A 19,322-nucleotide genomic window follows, 5' to 3' on the forward strand; every position below is an offset into this window, starting at 1 on the left:
TGGGAGGGAGGGAGACGCAAGAGGGAAGAGATATGGGAACATATGTATATGCATAACTGATTCACTTTGTTATAAAGCAGAAACTAACACACCATTGCAAAGCAATTATACTCCAATAAAGATGTTAAAAAAAAAGAACCTGGGCTTCCCTGGTGGCGCAGTGGTTGAGAGTCCGCCTGCCGATGCAGGGGACACGGGTTCGTGCCCCGGTCCGGGAAGATCCCACGTGCCACGGAGCGACTAGGCCCGTGAGCCATGGCCGCTGAGCCTGCGCGTCCGGAGCCTGTGCTCTGCAACGGGAGAGGCCACAACAGTAAGAGCCCCGCGTACTGCAAAAAAAAGAAAAAAAAAAAAGAAAAAGAAAAAATAAAAAAAGAACCTGCTGTATCACACATGGATCTCTACTTCACTTTGCTGTACAGTGGAAATTAAAACAAGTTTGTAAAACAACTATACCTCAACAACATAATTAATTAATTAATTTTTTTAAAAAAGAAAATGAACTGAGTTCCATCTCAGTGCCAGGCACTGGGCTAAAAGCTGTGAAATAATGGTGTATTATTTTTCACCTTCTACAAAAATAAATAAATAAATAAAAATAACACAGAATAGAATAGGAAATATCAGACGTAGTCACCGGTAGTAAGATAAAACTTTTATTTCCGTGTGAGAGTGTGTGTGTGTGTGTGACAGCATATGTGTGTGTATGAGTATGAACACACACTGAGCCACAGTGTGTGTTCACGTGTTCTTCACTGTGGGTCACAGTAAGCAGGAAAGGTACTTGCTGCCTTACAGCACCTGCAGATCGGCCCCTTGCTGAAAAAAGGGAAGAATCATGGGAAGAGACCAGTTTCCTCATATAATAAGCTTCTATAAACAGACAGAGGAAGAAATTAAGTCCTCCTGTGGCCAGACAGATGGGACTGGAGCTTCTAGGTACTCCCCTCTTTCCTCCGTCCCCTCCCCCAGTTACAGCTCAATCAGAAGCCACATCTCATAAATCTCACTAAAAGGAAGAAAAGCTGATTTGTGCTTTTCTTCACAGATTTGTGCCTCGCACAGAGGTGCCAATCTGGCGTGTGGACTTCCCTTAGCAGTAGAAGCAAAAAGAAAGCCTCAACAACGCGGAGATCCTTTTCTTCAACAGAGTTTTCATTAAGGTCCTCGTTCTCTACAAAGATTAGTTTCCTTTTCTGCCCTGGGTATGTTCATGGTAGCCCCCACTCACAAATGCACAGGAAAACTAAACAGAGGAATTAAGAAGATGTCCAAATCATCTACATCAGAATGACCGTAATCAGCACTTACGATGAATTTTAATGCAAACACCAAGTCATAACCCCTCTTTTGTCACCATATCCCAAAGTCCCCAAAGTCAAACACAGAGGCAGGATAGCACAGGGCTTAAAGGTTTGGGGTCAAGAGCCAAACCAACATCATTTGGAACCAAGTCCAATTATTTTCTACCTTGAGAAAGTTATATTCTCTAAGACTCCGTTTTCTCGCCCATAAAATAGGGACAATAATAGCCCCTACCTTGGAAGCTATAGTAAAAACTAAATGAGACACATGTGGAAAGCACATAACCCAGTGCCAGGAATATAATGACTATCATGTATTATCATGTATTATTATGGCTATTATTATTACCATCACAGTCATTCGCATTTCAAATCAAAGTTTGATTTCTGCTCAGCCTAGCCTGTTTGTTTTGAGATCTATACCCCTGGTGTAGATTTTGAAGTGTGAGAATAAAAAAGAATATTTTGTTATAATTGTTTATTGTAAATGATTTGCACAATGATGGGCCCCAAAACTCAATCCCCCAGAGAAGCTCCCATTTTCCCCTGGGAAACAAACACCCTAGTTCTTCTGCCTTTAAAGGAGTTGCCAAAAGTCAGAAAATCCACGCACTTGAGAGTTTTTAACTCTGAAGAGCCAGGAGCTAGAAATTCCAACAGGATGGCTCCGCATCTGCCCTAGGATGGGAGTACATTAGCAGAGGGCTGTTCGTGCCTCTCACAGCCACAGATAGCAGCTATTGCTGAGGAAATGGGAAAAGCAACCCCACTTTTCAGCTACAATGCACCTGGTCAATTGTGAAATCCGACGTGAATGGAGAGAAACCTCATCTTGACTCCATTTGGTATTGAGCACGAAGGGTAGCCTGGCCTCCAAGGAAATGCCAGAGGCGGGGAAACTCAGAGAAACTTCAACCAACAACCAACTTAGGCAGTGGAATAGTGTTCTCTGAGTGCCAGGCCGGCCTTACTGACACCTACTGTGACAGTTTTTCAAAACAAGGACAGCTCTACTCTCACATAGCTTGCTTCAGAAATGACTTTTCCTCCTATATGTGGTGTTCCTTTGTCTGACAACCACACGTGCAAGAAACAAGAACAAAGGAGGAAGTATCTAAGCCACCAGATCGAACACATTCACACATCCACCTGCTGCAACATACTCATCCTATGAGTTTATTAGGGAGACAAAAATGAGTAGGAGGGTCTTTTCTATGAAGGAGTTTATCGGACCGTCATGGAGAGAAACAAGAATCCAGTTGACAATTGTAACACTACAAGTATGGATGAGTACAGAGGAGAAACAGAACTCAGAGGGAACTGTATAGCTTAGATGCTTGTATTAGAAAAGATGAAAGTCTAAAATCAATGCTCTAAGTTTCATCTTAGGAAGTTAGAAAATTAAATCCAAAGTAAACAGAAGAAATATTCAAAATAAGAACATAAGGCAATGAAATATAAAACAGATAATCAATAGAAAAAGTTAGGTTTTTAAAAACATTAACAAAAGTAATAAACAAGCAGTGAGACTGATCAAGAAATAATGAGAAAAAAGCACAAATTACCAATACCAGGAATGAAATCCACTGCAGATTTTACAAACATTAAAAAGATGGTAAGTAACATTATACCAATGAATATCACAACACAGATGAAATGAACAAGTTTCTTGACAAATACAACTTATCGAGAATGACATAGAAGAAACAGAAAATCCAAATAGCCCTATTCCTATTAAGGCAGTGGTTATCCAAGCGTGGTTCTCCAGAATGGCACCATCAGGTACACCTGGGAACTTTTTGAAAGGTAAATCCTCAGGCCCCACTCCAGACCTACAGAATCAGAATCTGGGGGTGCAGTCTCAGCAAGTTGTGTTTTAACAGGCTCTCCTGGTGATCCTGATATCATCTGAGAATTGCTTGAATACCATCTTCCCACAGAAATTCAGGCCCAGATGGTTTTGGCTAATAAATTTTACCAGACACAGAAAAAAGAAAAATACCAGCCTTACAAAAACTCTTTGAGAAAATAGAGGAGAGAACACTTCTCATCATTACTTTTAATTTCTACTCCCTTATGGAAGATGTAGGAGATTTTTTTAATCCGCCCTTTGATTCTTGTTTTGAAGTGACTCTTGGTTTCTTTGCGATGAGCCATTCTGAGAGACAATAGGTCCACAGTGCCCAGGTGGCCACACCGCGTGCCTTCAAGTAGAGAAGTCTTTATGAATTGTCTTCTTTCCTTTTCTTGCAGCCCTAAGAGGAGTGATTATCTACTTCTCTGTGCAGCAGCTAAGGCTCGAGGCTCACCCACAAGGATACCCACAGCACAGTGACCCTGCCTTAAGCTGTCATACCAAACCTCACTCAAGCCAGAGCAGACACTGGAGCTCAGATAACAAAACTGATTAAAATCGACTATCTGCTCATGTTATTTCCTCTAAATAAATACCCATACGACCTTTCCACATCTGCCTATTTTCGCTTATTCATCCTTGAAGTCTCAGCTCAGGCATCACCTCCAGCAAGCCTTAACTGAACCCAAACTAAGCAGGGTGTGGGTTCAGTAAAGGGTAGGGTAGAAAGGGTAGAAACCACATCTTACTCTTTTTATTTATTTTTGAATGTCTCACAGTACCTGACCATCACATAGTTGACACTCAGTAGACATGAAGCGAAATAAAGAGTCCACAAGTGGAGTCAGACAGGCCAAAGTCTACATCCATAAATAAAATATGCTTAACTTGATTTTACTCAATACTTGTGGTAGAACTCATTTTTAAAACTAAACACCTCTCATGTACTCTTCATTCAACCTCTCAGTAACACTGTCAATGCAAACCACGTGGACTGGCTTTCATTTTGCATACCTGACCTCCCTTTTTAAAAACTCTGGTGGGTGTGTTAGGTGTCTGCCCATTGACCTGTGCATTGCAGGACCTCTTTGAGAATGAATACAGGGACCAAGAGAGCAGCAGTGAACAGAGGACACCTAGAATCTCTGGCTAAAATGGCTGGATTCCTTCTTTTAGGTTCTTTCTACAGACCTGTACTTTATCTTCACGCTTTGTGGATCAGCCTGAAACGAAAGGTGGCAACTTCTCCCACCCCCTGCCCATAATTTGCTGGCACCATTCCAACTACTCCTCTGCCACATGCGATCATGAAGAATTAATCTCCTGTGCAAGTAGAGTAAGTCCTTGAGGGAGGTCAAGTTTTGCAGAGAACATGCAAGGTCTCATTCTTAATTATGATGAAGAATGGCATTCTGTGGCCGTTAATTTTTATTGGAAGGCAGGGCATTATATTAACAGCTAATACTTATTAGGCACTTACTATATACCTAGAACTGGGTCACATACGATACATACATTGTCTCATTTAATCCTTATCAACAACCTTATGAGTTAGGTACTATCAGTAGCCCATACCCTGAGAATATTTATGTTTAACCAGCTGAAAAATCACAAAGTTAAGGAGGGGTGAAAATGAGATTTAAATTTAGGCCTCTCAGACCCCCAGATCTATGCTCTGAGTGCCAATGCTGCATTGTCTTGCTTACAGACTTCTGGTGTAATTGTGCCCCTACAAGGTCCCATGCAAACCAATGGCAGAAGTAAGCCACTGATATCAAGGAGGAGGAACCATCCACCCCCACCAATTTAAAGATCAAAAGTACCCTTTAAACGTGATTCATTTTCCACATAAGAGACTAATTTAAGGAAATTTTCTTTCTATTCAAAATAATGGTGCTAAATGAAAAGCAATTTAGCTTTACAACGGCTTCATCAGAGCCTCATCTGTCAAATCCCTAAATCATGCTCTCGGAACACATTTCTCAACGCAGAGAAATCAGCCGGGGAAAAGAGCAAATGTAAAGCAAACAGGCGAAAGTATGAAGTTAGTGTGATCTAACGAGCATAAGCTACAGTCTTAATGAATAGCTGTGCTCGTGGGCCACCACCAACACCATCACCACCACCATCGTCATCACCATCACCACCAGCATCACCATCATTGGCATTGTTATTATAAAGTAACTTCATTCCCAAGGGGGAGCACGATGACCTCTAATGAATGAGGCTTCTGTTTACCCATCAAACAGGCACTGTTTGCATTACCAAAAGGGTTAATTTTCGATCTTTCTTAATAATGGGTCATGAGTGAGCAGTGATAGCTAGCAAATATATTACTCTTACTAACAACATAGTACACGAGAATTAGAAAAATGATCACAAAATCATGACAACGTTATTTGGAATTATGGACTTGGCATACCAGCAGAGGTGATCACACACCTCACGGTCCACATTGCACACATCACATTCTTTTCTTAAGCTATTTAATTGTTGTGCTAACTCTAAGAAACTCTTAATTATGATGTAAATGATAAAACGTACCTTAAAGATTAAGAAACTGATTACTAAAAAGTCAACCATGTGTATTTTTATCAGAGGGCAACAAGACAACAAGGGCAACCCTATCCCCTAGTGGCTGAGCACTGCAATTCACAAACTCACAGCAGAGAGGAGCTTGCCCTGTGACTCCAGATAGAGCCAAGCTTTCAGAGGTGTTGCACTGGCTCTGGACTTGTATGAATATCAATTTTTGTTGTCTGGTGTACTAAGTAGGAATCCATCCCAATTTATATTGAGGCTCACTTTGTAGTTACCAGCTTTCACTCAGATTACTATTATAATTAACTTTCTCTACCCCCGCATGTAAGAGATGGGACTTGATTTCTCAGTAAATTTGTTCTGTTTTATCATCTATGAAACAATATGCAATAATGTCAAATTATTTCTTTTAAGATTTGTGATTTTATGCTTTTTAGGTCTAACGGACTATAACAGCATGTAGAACTTATGATTTCTGATTTGTTTCAGCACAGAGTATACATAAGCCAAACAATATTATCCCTTCAAGACTTCAAAATCTCTTTTAATGCATGATTTAAAGTACTTCTAAATTTTTTCCTTATAAAATTTAAATGCATCTAAACACCTATAAAGTTGTATATGTCAGCTCCATAAACTATGAAATAGAATTCATAAATCTGCTACATAAACAATGAATCATAGGTCAAAATAGTAATGTTAGTAATAATGGCAAAAATACTCTTTACACTTTACACTTACCAAAGCCAGGAAGTGCACTGAATGTGTTTAATCTTTATCTCATTTAGCCCTTACAACAAACCTATGAGGTAAGTACTAGTATTATTCCCTCTGTACAGATGAAGAAAGTAAGGCTTAGAGCAAGGTTTCTCAACCTTGGCACTGTTGACATTTTGAACCAGATAATTCTTTGTTATGGTGGGGATGTTCTGTGTATTGTAGGATGTTTAGCGGCATCCTTGGCCTCTATCTACCAGATGCCAGTAGTATATCCCACTCCAAGATGTGACAACCAAAAATGTCTTCAACACTGCCAAATGTCCCCTGGGGGAAAAATCGCCTCCACTTGAGAACCACTGGCTTAGAGAAATTAAGGAATTTACTAAAGGTCATACACTTAAAATAGTAGAGCAGGGATTAGAAGCCGGGCAGGCTGAGTCTAGAAGGCATGCCATCAACCAATAAAACATAGTGCTATTCACTCTGTGATCGTTTAAAGGACATATATTTTCCCTCAAAAAAGAAAACTAAATATCAAGATGAACTATGAGTGTCTTCCTGTGGAAAGATTTTCCATGACTACACCCAACTGGGCCCTTCCAAGTTTCTTTTCCTAATTAAGGCCCATGTCCCAGTGGCTGTTGACCTTGCATAGGACTTCCCCTACGCCACCTACTCCAACCTTCTTTCCAAAAGATGGTCACCAATCACTTGGTTAAGGCTGATTCCATTCTTCAGTAAAAAAGACACAATCCCTGCCCCTAAAGAGCAGAGCCATCTGCTTCCTACCAGTTCCCTTACTTGACCGTGCTCTGTCTCAAAGTGCAAGCCATTTGCACAGTGGCCACTGAATGCTGGTTTCTCTCTGAGGGATCCCCCGAGCCTTCAGTGACTAAGCACTTTCCAAGTGCCAAAGCCTTCCTATGTGCTTCACATATACTATATCATTCTGGGCTCCCAAGAACCCTAAGAAGTATCATTATTTTCACCTGACCTACAGGAAACAAAGGTTCTGGTAAGCACTCATATTTCAATCTAGAAATGGATGACTCCAAACTCCTGCTCTTGACCCAACTTTCTGCCCTTCTTTCATGGATGAGCAAAGACTACAGACACGCCTCTTCCAAAGCACATTCTCGGCTTAGTCTGCTCCCTCCAGCTTGCTTAGAAATTTTCATGCGGTCCCCTCTCCTCAAAGTTATGGGAATAAACAATACAGTGCAGAGAGTCATTCTACTTGTGCAGAGACAAAGGGAAAAATTCAAGCAGTGACTCAAGAATTTTGAAAAGGCATTATCATATTAAATCAGAGGGTAGAAAAATACAGGACAAATTTTCCTTTATCTGATTCTATTTTGCTGTTTACTTTTTATGCATAAAGAGTTATGTATTTATGTATGACTGATTACATTGCTCCAAAGCACTTTAAGCAGTTAAAAGTACTAAAACAGACGATTTTGAAAAAAAACCTGGTGGTAGAGGTGAAGGATTTTTCCCCTTTCAATCACATTATTTAAATATCACTGTTGCTTGTTGAGGTTTTTTTTAAGTCTTCATTGAATTTTCCTGAGAACTTCAACTTGTGGGTTGAGGCCAAATATGAAAAATTTCAGATGTAAAATGTCTTGATGAGAAAATAAAAATTGGCAGAGTAGGGAAATGAACTCCAAAAGGCATATTTTTCTGACCCTTTGATTTTATTCAGCTTTAAGCCGCTTCCTTTGGGGGCGGGGAGGTTCCACAGCTGTAAAAAATTATAAAACCACCGGAATGGAAAAAAAACAAGACATTTTTAGCATCTCAAATACCTGCCTTTAAACCCTAGCCCAACCATTTCTCTGCTTTGTGACATCAGTCAAGTTACTTATTCTCCCTGGGTTCTTCATCTGTAAAAGGATCACTGTGAAGATTAAATAAGATAATGCATGTGAAGCCCTGCCACATGGTAAACACACAACAAATTTAATCAGTAAAATGCTTTTTAGACATATCTATGTTTTTGCCAAAGTTTATGTTTGGGCATTTGTCCTTTTAACGTCCTTCTCATGATTAGTTCACACTATTTAGGTGAAATTAGAAGTATCTAAATCATGGGTAATCTGGCTGGTGGCCAAAGGACCCATCACTATGAGGCCAGACCATGTTACCTGCCCAGTGACCTCCATGCTAATCAGCAATGTTGCTCCTCCCCAATGATTCAGTTATAGGTCACAGAGTGCTTGTCATCACTGGAAATGTTGTTTGGTGGTCTCGGTTTTCCTGTAGAAAACCTTAGTAATTAGAATCAGAGAGTATCATTCTCAAGCCAAAAGGAACCATAGAAATTCTTGTGTTCAACCTCATCCCTTTATAGATGAGGACACTGAGATCAGAGAGGAGTAAACTGCAAAGCTAAACTAGCGACAGAATACAAGTCTGATTCTTAATCTTTCATCTATACCAATGGTTTTCAACCAGAGATGACTTTGCCCCCCAAGGGACATTTCTGGTTGTCACAACTAGGTATAGGGGGTTTGCTACTGGAATCTAGTGAGTAGAGGCCAGGGATGTTACAAAACACCCTACAATGCACAGGACAGTCCCTACAATGAAAACACCAATAGTATCAAGGTTAAGAAACTCTGATCCACACTAGTGGACCCAGTGTCTCCCAATACTCCAAAAGCTGCCTCTTAAGCTGCTGTTGGGCACTGGACTTGGTCCCAATTTGGAAGTTCTCACCAATGACTGAATCGATCAAGTTAATTCTGCTTCTTTAGTATTGAAGGCTACTGGGATTAGGAGGGATTTATAGACTCGCCTACTTGGGCAACTGAAAAGTCTGGGCTTAACTTCTGAAGCACAGCGATATGCCCAGCGTGGGTGCTGCTAAAGTCTTAAAGAAGCACTTAGGTCTTATTAGGCAATCTAAGAAAATGATTCTCAAAACACCACAGAACAGTCAAATGATGCACACCACACAGTTATCAAATATTCAGAATAATGCACCACAAACAAATACACTGACACTGAACTAAACATCTCCAGGACTAATGGTTCGAATGGAAAGGAAAGGTAGAGACTGAAGCACTGATGTAGAGCAAAAACACTCTGAGTTTCCACCCAAAGCTAGAGACCCATATTGAAAGAACTTAAACAGAAAAGCAGAGTCAATGATCCAAGCAACTGCACATTTTTTGATTCCTGTCCATGCATGCCATCTGGCTTGCTGACCTCATAGGTCCCCACCCTGGCCAGTGTGAGGGCCAGATAGAGCCTGAGTGTGGGAGTATGTGGTGATCTACAAGTATGAATCATTTATCAATCTGAGCTTATTTACCCGCAGTTCCACCTGGTAATTCTGGCTTTACTTCTGACCCATGGTAGAAATACATGAAGGATCCCAATCTGATAAACTCATAAATTCAATCCACACTAATAAATACTAATCAGGTCCAAGGCATCATGCTTTTGGGGGAGCATAGTCCCTACTCAAAAAAAAATCACAATGATGCCAAGAAGAATGACATGCACCCAACTAATTCTTGTACATGGTTCACAGGCCAACAGCCGCGGCTTCAGAGCCGGGAAAGGATGGAGAGCATAGCAAGCGGCGGCGCCCCTAGCCCCGACCCGCGATGCTCCACGGAGGCGCCGGAACCTCGCCGCACCCTTCCCCAACACAAGCGACCTCTGAGCCCGCCCGTCCCGCGGACCCGGGCACAGCTCCGGCCACCGGGACCCAGGACGGAGGCGCGGGGCGCGGGGCTCGGGGCTCGGCCGGCGGCGGGAGCTGGGGCAGGCGGGGACCCCGGCTCCAGCACTGAGGCCAAGGGCACCCGCCACACCCACCTCCGTCCCCGCCGCCAGGAAAGCCATATGTTTGTTTTTTACGTCCCTGAGTCTGTTTATGTTTTCTCAATGATTTCAGGGGTGTGTATTTTTTGATTCCACCTATAAGTGATATCATGTAATACTTGTCTTTCTGACTGACTTACTTTACTTAGTATGATTACCTATGTTTGTGCTTTACCTATGTTTATCTATATTCCTGTAAATGACATTATTTCATTCTTTCACACAGCGGAGTCATAAACCACTACGTACATATATCACTTGCTTTTTATCTGTTCATCTGTCCATGGACATTTTATATCTCTCCACATCTTGGGTATTGTAAATGGTGCTGCCGGGCACACTTGGGTGCATGTGACCTTTCTTTGGAATTCTGGTTTTCTAAACATATACTCTTAGGGGAGGGGATATGGGGTTATATGTATACATACAGCTGATTCACTTTGTTATACAGCAGAAACTAACACAACATTGTAAAGCAATTATACTCCAATAAAGATGTTGGAAAAAAAAAAAAAAACTACAATGAGGTATCACCTCACACCAGTCAGAATGGCCATCATCAAAAAATCTACAAACAACAAATGCTGGCGAGGGTGTGGAGAAAAGGGAGCCCTCTTGCACTGTTGGTGGGAATGTAAATTGATACAGCCACTATGGGGAACAGTATGGAGGTTCCTTAAAAAACTAAAAATAGAACTACCATACGACCCAGCAATCCCACTCCTGGGCATATACCCATAATTCAAAAAGAGTCATGAACCAAAATGTTCACTGCAGCTATATTTACAATAGCCAGGACATGGAAGCAACCTAAGTGTCCATCAACAGATGAATGGATAAAGAAGATGTGGCACATATATACAATGGAATATTACTCAGCCATAAAAAGAAACGAAATTGAGTTATTTGTAGTGAGGTGGATGGACCTAGAGTCTGTCATACAGAGTGAAGTAAGACAGAAAGAGAAAAACAAATACCATATGCTAACACATATATATGGAATCTAAGAAAGAAAGAAAAAAAGGTCATGAAGAACCTAGGGGCAAGACAGGAATAAAGACACAGACCTACTAGAGAATGGACTTGAGGATATGGGGAGGGGGAAGGGTAAGCTGTGACAAAGTGTGAGAGTCACATGGACATATATACACTGCCAAATGTAAAATAGATAGCTAGTCGGAAGCAGCTGCATAGCACAGGGAGATCAGCTCGGTGCTTTGTGACCACCTAGAGGGGTGGGATAGGGAGGGGGGGAGGGAGGGAGATGCAAGAGGGAAGAGATATGGGAACATATGTATATGTATAACTGATTCACTTTGTTATAAAGCAGAAACTAACACACCATTGTAAAGCAATTATACTCCAATAAAGATGTTAAAAAACAACAACAAAAAGACACATTCACCCCAATGTTCACTGCAGCACTATTTACAATAGCCAGGACATGGAAGCAACCTAAATGCTCATTGACAGATGAATGGATAAAGAAGATGTGGTACATATATACAATGGAATATTACTCAGCCATAAAAAGAAACGAAATTGAGTTATTTGTAGTGAGGTGGATGGACCTAGAGTCTGTCATACAGAGTGAAGTAAGACAGAAAGAGAAAAACAAATATTGTATATTAACACATATATGTGGAATCTAGAAAAATGGTACAGATGAACCAGTTTGCAAGGCAGAAATAGAGACACAGATGTAGAGAACAAACGTATGGACACCAAGGGGGTAAAGCGGGGAGTAAGTGGTGGTGGTGGGATGAATTGGGAGATTGGGATTGACATATATAACTAATATGTATAAAGTAGATAACTAATAAGAACCTGCTATATTAAAAATAAAATAAAATTCCAAAAAAAAAAAAAAAAAGAAGACAGCCTCTTCAATAAGTGGTGCTGGGAAAACCCGACAGCTACATGTAAAAGAATGAAATTAGAACACTTCCTAACACCATACCCAAAAATAAACTCAAAATGGATTAAAAACCTAAAGGTAAGGAAAGATTGCTAATGAAAAAGGGATGATAGAAAACACAAGGCAAATATGACCGTCACCAAGGAGTTGTGCTTGACTGGAACTCAGCGTGAATGAAAGAGCAAACAGAGACAAACAGGAAAATTGAGATGGAGGTAGATGAAGAAACCCTTAAAATACCAGACAAGAAGACAGTCTTTACTAGCTGCAAGGAAGCCAGTGGAGGTTTGTTGCTGTTGAGTTACTGTTGCTTTTTTCTAGACAGATGTGACACCATCAGAGACACTGTGGCAAAAGGAATCGGACATGGGTAAGCAGAATGGAGATGAAGAAACCAGAATAACAAGAGTGGTTAGGAGGCTATTCAAGACTCTAAGAGATGGATAATGAGACTGGACCAAGATGATGAGAATGAAAATAGTGAGGAGGAAAAGCCCACCACCTGTTAGAGACCCATGTATCACAGGTGAAAGGGGAGAACAAAAAGGAAAAGTTGAAGAAACACACACAACAGAAGCTCATATAAAAGGACTCAAAAGTGTTGATCCTGGGTGAGTGGGAGAATGGTAGCAATCATCAGACCTGAAGATGGAAGAGAAAAGAAGATTGAATTGTGCCTAGACAATCCTCTTGATTCAGAAAATGACAGCTCAATGCCAAGGTCATTCCTGTTACTAGTGTCTAAATATACTACCCAGACTCGGTGCCTGAGCTATACTTACTCCACCTCTGAGGGAGAGAGCACCCTCTCGCTATACCTCGTTCCCAACTCCTGCTACACAGACTCTGAGTCTAGATCCCTTCACCTGTGCTGCCCAGACTCCTGCTGATCTATTAAGAAGGCGAATAAATGAGTGAGGGATGATGAGTCGCAGTTGCCTGTTACTTTGAAATCTGACCAAACTATCTATGTGGACCTTCCATCACCCTCCTTTCTCCCCTGGCTGTTTCACCTGAAATCACAGTACTTGTAGACCATTTCCCATGTTAACTCCCTTGGGCATTATCCTTTGTGGCTAATTCTCAGTGTCCATCTGTGATTTGTGCCCTAACCAGACCACTTTGCTCCTTTCTCTGGCATTCTGTCTGCCACCATTCATTGTAAAGTCACCCTGACTCAGCTGGCAAACTTGGAATGTAAACTGGACGTATTCTCATAGCTGATGCACACATTCCTACTACTTTGAGAATTTTACATATAGGAAAATACGGTTTTTTTCTTTTTTGCGTTACGCGGGCCTCTCACTGTTGTGGCCTCTCCCGTTGGGGAGCACAGGCTCCAGACGCGCAGGCTCAGCGGCCATGGCTCACGGGCCCAGCCGCTCCGCGGCACGTGGGATCCTCCGGGACGAGGGCACAACCCCGCGTCCCCTGCATCGGCAGGCGGACTCTCAACCACTGCGCCACCAGGGAAGCCCTGGAAAATATTCTTGAAAGGACTTTATTTCTTAGAAGATCCTCTTGCCCCTGATTTCGCCAGTAATACTTGGGCTCTAAATGTCAATACTACTAAGTAGTAGTGTGTAAGATTGGTTATCCATAAGCATGCACAAATATGTGCATTGACATACCCTATCACCCCTTTAACTTCCCCCACAAGTTATCTGGCTGTCTTTTTTTACCACAAAGGCAGGGGACAACATCCACTGAGTCTATGTCAGTGACGCCAAAAGAGCTTCAGGATTCACCAATGAGTCTTAATATGTCCAGAATGAAACAGGACACAGTTCAGCAAAAGATGCACATGCTAACACAAGAATACGAGTGCTTGGAAGGCAGTCTTGCCAAAGGGTGATATCCACTCACCTTCCTACCCATCCCCGCCCACACAAGACAATCTATTATTAACAGCAAAGGTGGAGGTTCTGCTGATGACTCATTAAGTATGCTGATTCATGAGGGATGACATGGGCAGACCTGACTAAAGAAATCATTTGCTGGATTTAATCAATTATTGGGCTTATCAAATGTGATTACTGAGCCACATAAAAATCCAAGTAAAAGAAGGCATTAGACACTTGAGGGAAAAATATAACTCCTTGTTATGTCTTGCAACAGATAGAGGCCATTCTGTTATCTACATGTGCAAGATGCACTTTATCAATTACTTCCACATGTTTGTATCCTAGGCTGTCTTCCTCCTAATGTCCAGAATATTTCTGAGCCATTTGCCCCTTTGAGAAAAAGCCTAAAGAATCAGCAAAACATACATGTTTAAAATAACTGAAAACATGAAGGAAAAAAATTCTCAACTATCCCATTAGACTTTAATACGCCCATACGTTCAAGCCATGAATAATAAAAAATACTGTCAGCTCTCTTTTGTGATCTAGTGAAAGAAGAGCACGCGATAATGTTAAGAGTCCTCCCCAAAGATCTAATTGTTCCCAATGACATTCAGTATTTACACCTATTATAGTACTTACCAAATTTTATTATAATTTTTTCACAGTCACACCTACAAGCCTGTGTACCTCCTCACAGAGGCTATTTTTGATGTATCTTTTTATTTCCGGTATTTAGTTCAGTGTATGGCAACGGTAAGTATTCAGTAAACTTTTGTTAAAATTGGAGATTTCTGTAAAGTGCTATGCATGTGACTATCAATCTGATTATCAACAAAAAGAGAGACAACTTTGGCTAAAGTTAACTGTTCACAGAAATGTCTAGATTTATAGAATGAGTAAACCAGATAGAGTCAGAACCAGAACCTCTACTTAAATGACCTTAACAAAGCTATAGGGTTAGTAACAAACAAATCAACAAAAACCTTCATGCCACTGAGAGTTTTGCTATCTGGTAGCCTTAAAAGCCCAACCCCTGGCCATCCTGACCAAAGTATTTCCACCGCCCACACATATGAACACAGAACAATTGTCTGTGGAGGTCCCTCAGGTTTGTGGATATGTCTTTATTTGTACATCTGCCTCTAATTGGGCTGACCATTCACAGATTCCCTAGCACATTGAAACAGGGAGTGAGTGTGTGTGCATGTGTGTGTGTTGGAAGCTCTTCGAATATAGACTCAGCTTATAACATCATCCCTCATAGAAATTCTTTTCTTCAGGGGCAGCCCCGAAATATTAGATTATTTATAGATATTTGTGATTATTTTGTACATGGTCTGGCATGCTTTCTCAAAGATACAAACTTCTCAGAGCCACACCTGACAACTTGAAGCTGCAGCTGTATTGAAAACAACCTGATGAGAATTTTATGGGGAAGCAGGTTTCCGGTGTAATCCCCTCTAGCTTTCAAATTACCATTTCACCACTTCAGCAAATCTCTTGAAATGATTGGCCTTCGTGGACAAGCCCCATTCAGAAAGCAAAAGGATGGTTCCCCTTAATTGTGTTTATTTAAACCCAATCTAATAAAGTTGTGAAGGGAGAAGCTTACCTCCTACCTACAGGTGCCCTTGCTAACCCAGTAAAGAGTACTTATAACATCACTCTTTCTGTTGAAATTCTGGTCTTGAAAGACATGAGTACATTTCCCTTAACACTAAAAGTGAGACTTAGTAGAATCACTATCATCAAAATATTCTTGTGGACGGGAATAAAGACACAGACCTACTAGAGAATGGACTTGAGGACACAGGGAGGGGAAAGGGTAAGCTGGGACAAAGTGAGAGAGTGGCATGGACATATATACACTACCAAATGTAAAATAGATAGCTAGTGGGAAGCAGCCGCATAGCACAGGGAGATCAGCTCGGTGCTCTGTGACCACCTAGAGGGGTGGGATAGGGAGGGTGGGAGGGAGGGAGAGGCAAGAGGGAAGAGATATGGGGGTATATGTATATGTATAGCTGATTCACTTTGTTATAAAGCAGAAACTAACACACCATTGTAAAGCAATTATACTCTAATAAAGATGTTAAAAAAATATTCTTGTGGGTTACTAAAATCTGCCTAGAACTTTATGAAATATTTAAAGAAATATATCTACCTCAGTTGAGTTGTAGTGGGATAATGATGACTTTGAAAGCTAGTCAACTTTTTTTTTCTTTAACATGGCTTTAGAAGGTAAAAAAAAATACATGAGTAAAACGAAATGAAACTCAGCAAGAAAAGTTTAAACAAAGGTAGATTATTTTTGTATCCTGGGCTGTTTTTCCCCTTATGTCCAAAGCAAACCTACAAGATCTAAAGCTTTTTAATGTAGCATTTGTGTCATTTAGTTTTCCTACATGAAGCCACCAACTTTACCTGACTAATTATTGACTGAATCCAAATAACCGCACTTAGAATTCAACTAACCAGTTGAGTCCACACTAGTACACCTGTCCCTAACATGAAAAAGGAATCACAGCTATTCCCAGTCCAAATGAATCATCCAATAGACAAGCATATATTCAAACAGACCAGCATCTGACGGGGTATCAAGATATATTTAAAAGTGTCTACTATTCATCAAATGAGGTATCCACATACTCCAAATTTACAGATCCCTGGAAAAGGTCTCAAGCAAGATCATTCTGATAAAGGTTGAAGGTTTGATACGTGAAAATGGCCTCAAATTCTTTAATACCCTTCCATCAAGAGAGGTAATCTATATCCCCTTCTCTTGACCCTGGGTGGATTCTGCTATAGCTTGACCAATAAGATACAGAAGAAGTAACATTAAGCCAGTTTCAGGGAGACTAGCCCCTTCCACTCCTTTTCTCTTGGAAGACGTGGCCTAGGGAGCCAGCTAAGAGTGCAATACCCCTGAGACCACCATGCAGTAGAAGCCCAAACTCCTGGAGGATGAAAGCCATGCGGGGAGAGAGAAAGAAAGAAGCACCAAAGCTCCCCACACGCGAGTGAAGAATCGATCTTGGAAGTGGATCCTCCATCCACAGCAGCCCCAGCTGACACCAGGTGGGTCAGATCCAAACCATCCAGACAAGTCCTTCCTGAATTCCTGACCTATAGAATCATGAGCAAAGTAAAACCCTTGTTCTAAGCCGTAAGTGTGGGGATGGTTTGTTACTCAATGATAGATTAGTAGACGTGGAATATTTCACATGAGAATATGCATGTGATTAAAAGCAGAAGAGCTCACACCAAGCCTCTATTAATTTGCACTTATAAGACTTCAATAAAGCTGATACGAAGCAGTTTTTTTTTACATTGACATAAAAATGCAACAGCTTTCACATCAGATATGCAAAAATATGCTTTCCCAAAAATTTGACACAGTAATTTGAAACCTGACAGGTTTGAGCAGTTCTCTTGAGAAACTCCCTCTTACCTGTCTATTTATCTCCCCTTAAAATAAGATTGAGGCAACTTTGAAACATCTCATACCCCAAGTTAACTACATGTGAAAATGATAAATCACCTTTTACTACTAAAGACTACTATGCCCTCTAATCTGAGTGATTAATTTACGCCCTGCTCAGTGGTTCACATGCAATTACTACCATGAGCCTGATGAACCTGAACAAGACAGAATTATTCAGCCATCTGTAGAAGCTCTCGCTATATTTAGAAAAGTATAGCAACCTCTAGGAAGCTTTTAAAGTTTTAGTTCATTTTCTCTCAATGATTTGTGCACCTCCACACTGCACATCAAATGATGACACCACTACTTTGGATTACTGACTTTATTTGGAAACCATGGGACATAGGAGCATCTACTATGAGATGAGACCCACTAGAAGAGGTCAGATTAAAGTCGTCACTGAAAGTACCACTGTTGAAACCTATTGGAAGATTTTAATTGCAACAGCAATTTTTGATCTCATATAATCTGTTTAAAGCCATAATACCAAAGTCAATCCATGAAAAGCAGACACTAGGCTTTTAGACTGAGCCGTAGTCTTCTGCTGCTTGGCGAACAGAAGGTCTAAGCAACTCTATTTCTTTGGAATGTGCTTTCCAAACTCTTCTCAATAAAACAGTGTAATGGAGGGTGAAGACAGATGATATTCTACTTTAAATTACCCTTTCCATGGTTAAATCAAAAGACTGCCCTTAAAGGAATTTGTATCTATGTTTTGAGCTCAACAGCATTTTGTCAGCAAATCGGGCAAAGGAGAATCCAAACACTAAACATGCATTTGCAAACCTTTTCTGCTCCACCTATAACCCTTTACACATGCCCTCAGCCCAGCCCCACTCTGGGCAAAGGTTTTAATAAAATCACTAGATAACTTAGCAGTAACAAGCTTTTTAAGCCACCGGATCCACTCTCATGTGAAGGTGTACACTTACTGTGCCACACTAAATGCCTGCAATCAATTTCTAATTACAGAAACAGTAGTGACTTGAAGATAAAGCAGGCAACTCGCTGAGAAGGAACTGAGAGACTGTTTATTACAATGAACATCCACCATGAGCCAGACTTGCGAAGAGTTGTGACACAAAGGAGTCAACCAACCAGTTCCCCTTTCTCAGAGGGACGCTCTTACCTCTGGGACGTTTTCTTATATTTCCTCCTGTGGGAAAAGAAGCATAAACACACATCAGAAAAGAGTTTGCAGCAGGTGGTAGGTTAGAAAAAGATAGCTTCAGCGGGGATGGACGCAGAGGTGAACACTTTGTAGAAAGTTCTCTCTGTGAGGCTTGTGGGTCTCAAAGCCCACTTAAAAGTTTTGGATTATTGTGTTACACTGTAGTTGGATGCAGAGAATCGTAGTCTTATCAGCTACACATAGCATCCCAAGAGCTCAATGGCTCTGCCCCCAATATTCTGCTCTTTCCCCTTTGAGAGCACTGTAGCATCTTGGTTGAGATCAGATCTTAAAGACGGCAAGATCCAGGTTCAAATATCAGCCCTTCATTCACCAGGTTCATGGAGTTGTTGAGGAGTAAGTGGGCAGAGGCTGTAAAGTGTGTCTTGTATCTGGCACATATTAAATGGCCCACAACTCTTAGGTATTTGTACTGTCATTACTGTTACTATTATCCCCATCAGCTAGCACCGAAGTCCCTTTAAACACCTGCCTTTTAAAATGTAAATGTGTAATCATGCAACTAAACCGTAAGACCAGACACAAGGTCTTCAGAGAAGGAAGACGTGAGAAAAGGGACAATGAGAAAGTCTAGAAGCCAAAATAGTGAGAGCAGAATCAGGAACTTGCTACTGGCTAAGCTGT

The 19,322-nt window shown here is 41.0% G+C and overlaps 1 protein-coding gene across 3 annotated transcripts in view; it reads right to left on the bottom strand.

The window, feature by feature from the left end:
* PDE1C (phosphodiesterase 1C) overlaps positions 1-19,322 on the bottom strand; it is a 474,300-nt gene that overhangs the window by 229,428 nt on the left and 225,550 nt on the right. For 2 of the 3 annotated variants that reach the window (XM_007466118.1, XM_007466120.1), the window contains exon 2: positions 18,636-18,662. The exons of the other annotated variant lie outside the window; for it this stretch is intronic. In XM_007466118.1, coding sequence (XP_007466180.1) covers positions 18,636-18,662 — 27 coding nt within the window. The remainder of the gene's footprint in view (positions 1-18,635; positions 18,663-19,322) is intronic. 3 annotated transcript variants of the gene reach the window in all.

This window comes from Lipotes vexillifer, unplaced genomic scaffold (genome assembly GCF_000442215.2).
Source record: "Lipotes vexillifer unplaced genomic scaffold, Lipotes_vexillifer_v1.1 scaffold150, whole genome shotgun sequence".
Lineage (NCBI taxonomy): Eukaryota > Metazoa > Chordata > Mammalia > Artiodactyla > Lipotidae > Lipotes > Lipotes vexillifer.